We start from the raw sequence: 12,133 nt of genomic DNA, 5'->3' as shown, positions 1-12,133 counted from the left end.
CGGACGTGTTATATATTTTACTGTCCTGCTGTTGTCAGAGCAGTTCTGTGGATTCAGTCAGTTCATTTCACAGCCTCATTTATTTTCATGGCCTTATAATGTAAACATCAAAGGGAAACTTCACCCAAAACTCAATATTCTGTCATCATTTTCTCACACTTCACTTGTCTTGAACACAAAAAAGATATTTAGAAGAAAGTAGAAACTGGTAACCATTGACTTCTATTGAACTTGTTGGTTTTCTTGACTGAGAGTCAATTGTTACCGGTTTCCAAAATTCTTCGAAATATGTTTGTGTCAATATCTTTGTTTGTGTTTAACGTAAAAAAGAAACTCCTAAAGGTTTGTAACCACATGAGGGTGACAAAATAGCAAGTACTATTATAGTATAATATAGTATAATAGAATAGTGTAGTATAATATATATAACAACAATATAATATATCAGAATAATGAGTTTTGTTAAATACTATCTCTTTAACAGAACTCTGGCTGGTGACTGCTACTGGTTAAAAAGCTTTGCTTATTATGCAAAGGTTACTGCTTTTAAAGTAGGTGAAGTCAGAAAGTTAATGGGATTCCTGTTAGTCTTGTAGTCTAAAGCAAAGCATTTAACCCTGAAGCAACTGCTAACATCTCAATAACTGCCGAAGTCCTATGATAAAACGACCTGTTACCTTTTTTCTTGTTCATTTTTGTCAGATATCCACACTGAGGCAGTTCAAGCAGCGCTGGCCAAGCATAAAGAGGAAAAGATGGCACTGCCGATGCCAACTAAACGTCGCTCCACATATGTGCAATCGCCAATTGACAACTGCACCCCACCAGGTAATATATACAAGCACCAAATAAACCTTTACACTAGTAATACTACACAAATAAAGATAAACTTGGAGAACCACACCTCCACCATATAATAAGAAAGACAATCTCATGATTATAGTAATTTTATTTTTATTTAAAAAATATTTTTTTCATTGTTAATTTACAAATTTATATTTAATTATAAAATAAAAACATTGTCATTATTATATCTATATTATGTATTACATATTTTTTATAGAATTATGTATGCATATATTAATAACAAACTAATTTAGTATGATTTAACGAATATTTTTTTTTCATTTATTAAATTATTTAATTAATTGAATTTTAATCATTTTAATAATTTATTTTATTGTCATATCTTTTTTTTTAGGTTGCATGTAATATTTATTTATATTTTTATGTGTATATATTTTAAGTTTGTACATTTGCAATCACATTTACAATTACATTTAAGCCTAACTAAATCTTAAATAGTAAATACAATTAAATCACGACGATATATAATTGTTAGTATATTAAACAGGTAGCAACAATCATTGGTAACACTTTACAATAAGGTTGTCTTATTTTATGTTAGGTAATGAATTTGCTAACGTGAACAAACAATGAACAATACATTTATTACAGTATTTGTTCATGTTCGTTCATGTTAGTTAATGAAAATACAGTCGTTCATTGTTAGTTCATCACCTCAGGTTGCATTAATTAATAGTAACAAGCAGGCATTTGTATTTAAATAATGCATTAGTAAATGTTGAACTATGATTAATAAATGCTGTACAAGTATTGTTCATACTCAGTTCATGTTTGTAAACACATTAACTAATGAAACCTTAGTGTAAAGTGTGACCAATAATTACTGGTATTGATATCAAATGTTAATTCGTATTTTTGTATTGTGATGACCACATTTAGCATTGCTTGGGGGAAAACTGTGGCAATGCTTCAGTAATTTTTTCCCCAATATTAATTAAATTTTTTTACTCTGTCAGACTCGTCCTCTTCGTCTGATGATGAGGCGGTGTCCAGTGAAAGTGCAGGCCCTCAGCAGTCTTCAGACACCTGGATTAACAGTTCTCTGCACGGCTCCTCCACCTCCTCCTCTGCCTCCTCCACACTTTCACATGGCGAATCTCGGCCCACCCAGAACCCTCAGCCTCAGTGCCAGCAGCTGCCTCCTTCACCCGCTCCTGCCCACCCGCCACACTCGCACTCGCAGCCCTCCGCCCTGGCAGAGGCCTTCGCCCAGACACGCATCGGTGAGCCACGTTTGACTCTTACCATCTTTATAACCGTATACCCTTTTTCTGCACATGACTGCTGGGTTTCAAATTATGGGTTGCACTTTCAGTTTGGAAGTTCTATTTTGTAATACTAAAAGAAATCATATTAGAACAAGAAATAAGACTGTTGACTTACAAATAATCCATATGCATAGTTATAACTGAGTAAAAAGTATATTGGACTTTGTGTTTTATTTTTGATAGTCATTTGTTCATTCTAATAAGTACCCAGCAGGCACAGGACGTCTGCATGATGTCAGATTAATGTTACACCCCAATGTCGTGGCGACGTTGCGTTTTGTTTGGAAATGAAAATCAGGTTGACATCAGAACTCAACATCAGACCAGTGTCAATGTCTTACCTATAATCAACCAAATATCAACGTCTAATGATGTTACAGCTTGACGTTGTGTGGACGTTACTAATATGACGTCTATCAGACATTGGATTTTGGTTGCCATACCTGACGGATAAATGTCAGTATTTGAGGTCAATATGACGTTGGTTTAAGATGTTGGCTTGATGTTGGATTTTGGTCACTTTCCAACACAACCTAAAGTCAACCAAATATCAACGTCTTTTGATGTTGTTATTGAACGTCAAAATAACATTGTTCTTAGACGTTGGCTAGACATTGAATTTTGGTCACCTGACGTCACGACCTAAATCTAACCTAAGATTGACGTCTTATGACATTGTGTGCCTGCGGGGTAGCCTTTAAAAATGAGATGTATTAACTGTGTGGAGGATAATATCACCACATTGAATATAAAAAAAAACATCTATTTTATGTCAAAACTGTGACGTCCATTTGACATCCACACACTGATGCCCTAATTACCTCCTAATAATGACAGAAAATTTGTTGTAATATAAGAAAAGTTTTATTCATCTGAAAGCTTCAATCCCAAATTTACACTGAATTTTGAATCTCTACAATGCATGAAACTACCTTGATGTCAAAATGACGTCATTGGTAACATCGGTAGACTCTAAGAAATGCTGGGTTATTTAAACCCAAATTGGGCATATTATGAACTAACCAAAACTAGGGCTGGCCTAAAATCAAAATCTCAATTCATTGAACGTTTTTAACTTGATAACGTTTAATGAATGGTTATTTTATTTATTTACTCATTCTATTTTTTGAATGAAAGGTGCATTACTTAATTTTAAAATAATTGAAGGAAACACACGCTATCTACTATCTATGATTATTTATTGAACATCAGCATTGAACAACTGAAATTAAAACACAAACTGCCTAAAACGAACAGTCACTTTTTTCTATTACTTATTTCTAAGTAATTAGTAACAAAATAATTTATTTTCAAAGTTTTTTCATATTAAAAGTAGAAAATAAGCAGTATCTCTTCTAAATAAAATAACTATTGTATATCCTGTATATAATATTTAAACAGTGCATTTGTTGCATCTTCTGTAAACAGATATTTTAATTTAAATAATAATTTAAATGTAATGGAAAATATGCCATCTCAAGGCATCTCTGGTGCAGCTTCTAATCATCGTCAATGTAGTGTAAAGTAAGGCTCAAGAATAGGTCCATAGTCCTACTTGACCAGAGATCATATGTGGCTGTGCCGGACTATACATGTGTGCTCGACACAGAATTATAAATTAGCCTTAACAGAGTGAGGTCAGATGACTCCACACACTGTAGGGAAAGTAATCGAAAAAATCGACCTGGAAAAATTAGATCGATTATAGGTTCTGAATTTTGATTTCGATTACTTTTTTGATTTATCATCAACCCCTAACCCAAACATTGGATTAAACTTGGTCCTATTCATTTAATTATAATTAAAAAAAAAACATATTCAAAATGTTTATTTAAAAATTTAACCCAGGAGTTGGGTTAGTCCATATTTCACCCAGAATTGGGTTGAAAATTTTTTTTTTAGAGTGTAAACGCATCAAAAATCGATTACAGAACTGTCACAGCCCAGCATTTTCTTGCTTTCTTAAACTGTGATTTACACCCATAATTTATGCACAGCATCATGGGATATGGTAAAAAATGTGAATACAAGTTTATTCATATGTAAAATTGGGTGTTAAGTTTTCATTTTTAATTGCTGCTTAACCAGACATCTTTTGCAAGTGCTTTCTTTGCTTAATTCTTGATCTTTTATGTTTTTTTCTGCCATATGTTTCATTTTCTGTTCATCATTTGTGACTGTCAGTGCGAAGGATAGGAAGAGGTAAAACTGAGTGTTAATAATCTTTCACCTTGCCCTGTGTGTCTAAGATTTGCTGTGAGTTATGAATTTTATCACATGCCCCAGCATTAATCCTCTGCCCCACCTTTGTGTTTAAAGCATATGAATGATTGGTCCATCCATACGAGCTGAAGAAAATTGACTAAAGCTTCGTAGTGATGCGGTTGAGCTTGTTATGTGGTTCAGGACTGATCATCCATACCTTAATGCACATCTGATCCCAGATTGTTTATTTATAGAGTGTGCTTTCCTGCATATAACATATACCCTGAGTGTGTGTAACATGTAAACAGATGCAGTCAATAACTGTAGACAGTAGGGATGTAAAGGTACACACAGCTTGGTACAGTCTTAAGCTTGGTAAAGTCTTCTGAAAGTCGGACACCAGACGCAGCTCAGTACAGACCAATACTCATTTTGACATTGTTTTTATACATTGCTAAGTTATACAAACAGACACGCAATGACGATGCCGGCATGGGTACCTCACACCTCTGACCTCAAAAGGTGCTCTAGCGATAGACACCAGAGGCCATGGTCTCTAGCTTTCTTGTTAGAGCAACCAACTCCCATACAAAGAATCGCCAGTTCAATCCCAGCTCAAAACGGGATAGGTGCAGTAGGACCCGTGGGGGCTCATCCAGGATGGGAGTGAGGTTAAGGGGGTGAGTGTAATGGAGGCCAGCTAGCAACGTGCTATGCGGGTAAATCTCACTCCTCTGACCTCAAAAGGTGCCTTTAGCCTCCTTGTTAGAGCAACTGACTTCTATACAAAGAATCTGGTTTGATCCCAGCTTAGAACAGGACAGGTGCAGTAAGCACGGTGGGTTACATGTGGGGGCTCGTCCGGGATGGGAGTGAGGTTTAGGGGGGTGAGTGTAATGGAGGCCAGCTAGTGGTGGGACCGGTGGGTTACACAATGTTTGCAATTCTAAAAGGCGTGCTGTGGGGTGGCACTTCATGCTGGATGTATGATGGGTTTTAATTTAGTCCAATTTGGGGAAAAAAAGCATGAAATTCCTTATCAAATAGTAGTTTATTAAATAAACTGTAGCTGTGTCTTTAATTAAGCTACTGTATCAAAAAGCATATCTCTGCAAACGATATAAATGAAACAGAGCTCTGTTGCAATATTTGAACATTTATTTTTGTTAATGTAGACTAATAGAATGGAAATATTTACAGGAATACTCGTCTCTATAAGTTAATATCTCTTGCTAACTAACAAACTGTGTACACAAATGAATCCAGGATTAATTAATCCACAGAGAAATCCAGGCATTTATTGCTTGAATATCCTAATGAAATGTATGGCATTTTAAATTGAATACTTTGTTTTTTATTAAAAGCCACAAAGCAGAAAATGTCTTGTCCTTATTTGGGGATGATGTGCGCTAGTCAAATTTCATCCATAACAGCTGAAAAAAATGTCTTTCACCGACCTTGAGACTAAAATGAATAAGCATGCAAATAGACGTTTTAGATCAATCTCTACTCACACGGTGGTTAAAACCTCAATCTATTTGTTTTGAACTCATGCATACCAAAATGAAAAATTGTTTTGGTATAATAAATACATCTACCATTACATCCATAGTAGGTAATATGTAGACTGTGATTTTGGCATTGAAGAGCTTCCAGAAACTGATTGTAAATTTAAAGTAAACATTAAGCAGCATTTACACTCTTGCAAAACTCTTGATTTGCGAATAAGGCTTGAAACATAATATTCAGTAGGCTGTGATATTATTGGTTAATTTTGTCTTTCTGGCCCATAGAGACAGTGAAAGTTATTTTGCCAAAAGATTATGAAAACAATGATGTATGAGGATGACAAGACTCAATGAAACCAGAGACAGTTATGTAAGAGAAAACATTCAGTCATAAAGACACAATTAACCCTGACAATATTGCATCACCCTGAAGATGCTCGTTCTGCTGTACTGTAAATGATCTACAGTACATGACAGTTACTCCACTACTTAACAAACAATAAATAAAATAATATGAAAAATAAATTTGAGAGTATGTTACTTAATAAAGTGTAAAGAGACTTCAGAGAGATATGAGAGACATTGAAAATTTTAATGTTTAAATAAGTTTGGAAGGATAATTAAGGCCTTGAGATAAAAAACCATATAAGTCCCTATTTTCAAGATTTTTTCATTTGGATTGTGAACATTATATTATATATTTTATTTTATTTGAAGATAGACAACAAACACTTCTCAATAAGATAACATTTTTCAGTGTCAGTGTTAAAAATTAGTTATTGTGATTTATATTTCTCAAATGTGGAAGAACGTTATATGTCCAGTTAGTGTGTGTGGATAACAGAATAACTCCAATTCATCATATCACTTTAAACCACTAAAGATCTGATCCCTTTATCTTAGTTTTAATACAGTAACAGAAACTTCAGCTTAATATTAAGCATTTCTTTTAAGTTTATTATTATCATTTAAAACAGAAAATACAGTATGAACAATGTGCAATACATCAAACTTCTTACAGTACAGATAATAACAATAAATTCATTCATTCATTTTCTTTTCGGCTTAGTCCCTTTATTAATTTGGGGTTGCCACAGCGGAATGAACCACCAACTTATCCAGCATATGTTTTGTGCAGCGGATGCCCTTCCAGCTGCAACCCATCACTGGGAAACATCCATACACACTCATTCACACTCATACACTACGGACAATTTAGCTTATTAAATTCACCTATAGCGCATGTTTTTGGACTGTGGGGGAAACCGGAGCACCCGGAGGAAACCCACGCCAACACGGGGAGAACATGCAAACTCCACACAGAAATGCCAACTGACCCAGCCGAGGCTCGAACCAGCGACCTTCTTGCTGTGAGGTGAGCTGTACCACCCACTGTACCACTGTGCAGCCATCAATTATTAACAATAAACAAATAAATAAAATGATAAATGAATAAAAACATACAATGTAGACATACATCATAGATAAATGTTGTTTATTTAGAAAGCTGGACTTAGCATCTATACTTCAAACTGTTCTCACTATATGAATAAATATATAAACAAATAAACTCTGCTTGCCGTAGTTTACACAGGACTGGTGGGAAATATTCAGTGATACAGCTTTATTATATACAGTATGTGGTTTATTTTGATAGGTTAACTATTTTTGTTTATGTTTATGTTTAGTGCTCAGTGCGTTCAGAGAGAGAGAGAGAGAGAGAGAGAGAGAGCGAGAGAGAGAGAGATCACATCACATATACCAGTGGTCAGGAACCTTTTTTCAGCAAAGAGCCATTTCAGATTTTTTTTTTATCAAATGCATTTTTTAAAGAGCCATATGAAATAATAAATTAATAAACCTTTATTTATTTATAAACAAAACCTTCATTTATGTTCATGCACAACTAAAAATTAAACAAATATGATGCATTACCATGTATAAAGAAAGGATCATTTACAGATTTTTTTAAAGATTTTCGTGCGTGAGGTTACCATAGATATGTAAGAAATATAACTTGCCCTTTATTGTTGTCGTGATTCAAGTTAAACCACAGGTGGTTGGTTGAAACGTCATTTTATTGTAAACTGAGTTCTTATTCATTTTGCTGTAGAAAATACAGTATAAAGGGAATTGTAATTATACTTTTTCAATAGGTAACTGATTTTTAGTAACAGTTACATTTAAAAAAAATGTGAAATATTATTGAAGAGAGACAGCTACATAGAGCCACAAATAGAGTCACATATTTTTGGTCAAAGAGCCACATAGGTTCCCTACCCCTGACATATACGGTTCTTCCATTCACCTCTTTCGGTGGATTTTTCCTGGTTTTTGTTCTCCTATTTGCTTCAAATATGGTTTCCCAGCATCCCTCAAAGCCTTCATTACTCTGTCCTTCCATTTGTTCATGTCGGCTCTCCTTTTTTTGCTGAGTATTTGCCCTTTAATGTCCGAAGCGGACATGACAGCAAGCGGCATCTCTATTCTTCTTAGTGGACATAAATGTTTTTTCTGCGTGACGCTATTGTAATGTTTAAAATGCAGACTCTTGGCCATGCGAAAATATCCCCAAATTGTTTATGTATACAAAGTTCACACATACAATTAATGTCACATGGTTATCAAATTTTTTTTTTTGGACTTATACGGTTGTTCGTTGCACACAATCAGTTAGTGTGTTTGACATTAAAATTGTGAAATATTATTGAAGAAACCATTGAACCAATGAACCATTACTTCAGTCTTGAGTGAGACATGATCTTACTGAAATCATTGGAATATCCTGATTTAGTGTTAAATAAACATTTCTTATCAATTTTAAAACAGTTGTGCCGCTTAATATTTTTGTTAAATATTGTTAAAAATGTGTTTTTCTTGGAAAAAGATGAAACTTTGAAGAATATCATTTATATTTGAAGTCTTTTCTGTAAATTTTACTGAATCTTTTGCCTAATAAACAAACAACTCTTACAGACTAAGGCTTCCAAAATCTTAAATCAGAGTCAATTATACAGTTTAGATGACATTATACTGAAATATTTTTTGTTGAATGAGCTGGGGTAAAGCGGTCATAAATTGGCTGTCAATTATACATCCAAAAGCATCATTTCTAAGTAATAGACTATTTCCTGTCCTGTTTTGACCTCATCATCTGAACACACAGTATGAATAGGCATGCCAGATGGTAGACTCTGAAGTAAAATGCCTACTGGTATTCTGATGTTGTCAAGGGAATTTTGATTTGACAGTTCATGACCCCTTTAAAGATTTGATGATGGGATTCGAGTGATTAATCTCTGTTCTTTTGGAGCAGATCCAGTTGGAGGAGTCGGGCCTCCTGAAGTGCCATCACAAGCCCAGGCCAGAGGCTCTCGTGTGGATCTGCCCGCCAATGCTGTGGTGCGAGGCATGAGTCGAGGACAGAGCCGCTCCAGCATGATGGAGACCGCAGACGGTACTGAGAGAGAGAGAATGTGTGTGTGTTCACTGGTTTTAGACAAATTGGTATAATGACATTGGTATGACCGAGGTATTACAAAGTTGAGGTGGTTTATGAGGACATGTCTTGTAAAGTGCTTTGAAATATGTATTTTTAGTTGATGTTTGATGATTTCTCAACTGAAAAATGAAGAGAGGGTGGGACATAGCTTCTCCTCTTTTTAAAAAACAACCTATAGCGTTTTGTTTTACCATGTTTTGTTTGAGCTCAATCACATCAAATGTAAAGCGTCTTGAAGGGGGCAGGGCATGTCAGATACCAGAGAGCATTTGATTACAACAATCAATCCAGATCCGGTAATTTATTTAGGCGAAAGCAACAAACTACAAGCTTTACATTTACATTTACATTTACATTTAGTCATTTAGCAGACGCTTTTATCCAAAGCGACTTACAAATGAGGACAAGGAAGCAATTTACACAACTATAAGAGCAGCAGTGAACAAGCGCTATAGACAAGTTTCAGGCGTGTAAAAGTCTAAGAAGCAAAACATTAGTAGAAATTTTTTTTTTTTTTTTTTTTTTTTTTTTTTTTAATAGAGAGAGAGAGAGAGAGAGAGAGAGAGAGAGAAAGAGGGCTCAGTTAGTGGTATAGCCAGAGAGGCAATTGCAGATTAGGAGGAAAAGTGGAGACTAAACAGTTGCGTTTTTAGTCGTTTCTTGAAGACAGCAAGTGACTCGGCTGTTCTGATGTAGTTAGGGAGTTCATTCCACCAACTGGGCAGATTGAATGTGAGAGTTCGGGAAAGTGATTTCTTCCCTCTTTGGGATGGAACAACGAGGCGACGTTCATTCACAGAACGCAAGTTTCTGGAGGGCACATATATCTGCAGAAGTGAGAGCAGATACGAAGGAGCACAGCTAGAGGTCACTTTGTAAGCAAACATCAGAGCTTTGAATTTGATGCGGGCAGCAACTGGAAGCCAGTGCAAACGGGTGAGTAGCGGAGTGACATGTGCTCTTTTGGGTTCATCAAAGACCACTCGTGCTGCTGCGTTCTGAAGCAGCTGAAGAGGTTTGATAGAACTAGCTGGTAGCCCGGCTAGCAGAGAGTTGCAATAGTCCAGTTTGGAGAGGACAAGAGCTTGAACAATGAGTTGAGCTGTATGTTCAGATAGGAAGGGTCGGACCTTTCTGATGTTGTAGAGTGCGAATCTGCAAGATCGGGCAGTTCTAGAAATGTGGTCAGAGAAGTTCAGTTGGTCATCAATCGTAACTCCAAGGCTTTTTACCATTTTGGATGCAGTGATGGTTGCTCCATCCATCTGGATTGAAAAGTTATGGTGAAGGGTCGGGTTGGCAGAGACTTCAAGCATTTCCGTTTTCATGAGGTTAAGCTGGAGATGATGATCTTGCATCCAGAGTGAAATGTCTGACAGGCAGGCTGAAATGCGAGCTGGAACCGAGGGATCATCAGGGTGGAAAGAGAGGTATAGCTGGGTGTCAACAGCATAGCAGTGGTAGGAAAAACCATGTTTCTGGATGACTGTTCCTAAAGCTGCCGTGTAGATAGAGAAGAGAAGTGGTCCAAGCACAGAGCCCTTTACATGTTTATATCAGTTTTATATCTCATAAACACAAATTTTGTCACTGTTTTGGTGCACACTAGCTTATAAATATCCTAAAAATGAAAAATACTGATACTAACATCCGAAAAACTTTATTTTAATTTCCTCAGAGCTTCCAAAATCATACTTAAAAGAATAGTTTATCCAAAAATTAAAGTTACTCCATAATTTAGCCGGCAGCTAGCTCTCTGCAACTCTCACATGGTCGCCCACTGAAGCTAAGCAGGGCTGTGCCCGGTCAGTACCTGGATGGGAAACCACATAGGAAAGCTAGGTTGCTGCCGGAAGTGGTGTTAGTGAGGCCAGCAGGGGGCACCCAACCTGCGGTCTGTGTGGGTCCTAATGCCCCAGTATAGTGACGGGGACTCTGTACTACTCAGTGTGAGCCGTCTTTCGGATGAGACGTTAAACCGAGGTCCTGACTCTCTGTGGTTGTTAAATATCCCAGGATGTCCTTCAAAAAATGGCATCCTGGCCAAATCTGCCCACCGGCCTCTGTCCATCATGGCCTCCTAACCATCCCCATATCATAATTGGCTTAATCACTCTGTCTCCTTTCCATCAATCAGCTGGTGTGTGGTGTGCGGTCTAGCGCAAAATTTCTGCCGTCGCGTCATCCAGGTGGATGCTGCACACTGGTGGTGGATGAGGAGATTCCGCCCTATGTGTAAAGCGCTTTGAGTGGCCAGAAAAACGCTATATAAATGTAAGGAATTATTATTATTATTATTAATATTATTATTATTATTCTTCAAGCCATCCTCGATGTATAGGGCTTTCTTCTTTCAGATGAACACAAAGTAGTTTTATCTTTTATCCTACATTCTTCCATGCTGTATAATTTTCATGCTTTAAAGCCGTAAGGAAGGACAAGGAAACGACAGAGAAACTATTTAGATGTTTAATGAGCAAACGAAGCACAACTAAAGACGTTCAGAATGGACGGTATTCCCCTGAGACATGTCTATTTACGAATGTGTCTTATTTCATGTGTCATATGCCGGATATTTCAGTTATAAGTTAACTTAACTTAACTTAACTTAACTTAACTTAACTTAACTTAACTTAACTTAACTTAACTTAACTTAACTTAACTTAACTTAACTTAACTTAACTTAACTTCAGTTATAAGTTAAGATTTGTGGTATCACTGCCACAAATGGAGGGAAAATTTACCATTTGTATGTTTTTAAGGCCTGTAAATCATTCAGGGAC

At 36.2% G+C, this 12,133-nt stretch overlaps 1 protein-coding gene across 2 annotated transcripts in view; it reads left to right on the top strand.

The window, feature by feature from the left end:
- Positions 1–12,133, top strand: part of dip2bb (disco-interacting protein 2 homolog Bb) — a 74,727-nt gene that overhangs the window by 24,797 nt on the left and 37,797 nt on the right. For both annotated transcript variants that reach the window (XM_056460210.1, XM_056460209.1), the window contains exons 4-6: positions 703–828; positions 1,824–2,090; positions 9,165–9,305. In XM_056460210.1, the coding sequence (XP_056316185.1) occupies positions 703–828; positions 1,824–2,090; positions 9,165–9,305 (534 nt within the window). The remainder of the gene's footprint in view (positions 1–702; positions 829–1,823; positions 2,091–9,164; positions 9,306–12,133) is intronic.

This window comes from Danio aesculapii, chromosome 6, assembly GCF_903798145.1.
Source record: "Danio aesculapii chromosome 6, fDanAes4.1, whole genome shotgun sequence".
NCBI classification, from domain to species: Eukaryota; Metazoa; Chordata; class Actinopteri; order Cypriniformes; family Danionidae; genus Danio; species Danio aesculapii.
The sequence above is the reverse complement of the archived record's forward strand: the minus strand, read 5'-3'. Positions and strand labels throughout refer to the sequence as shown.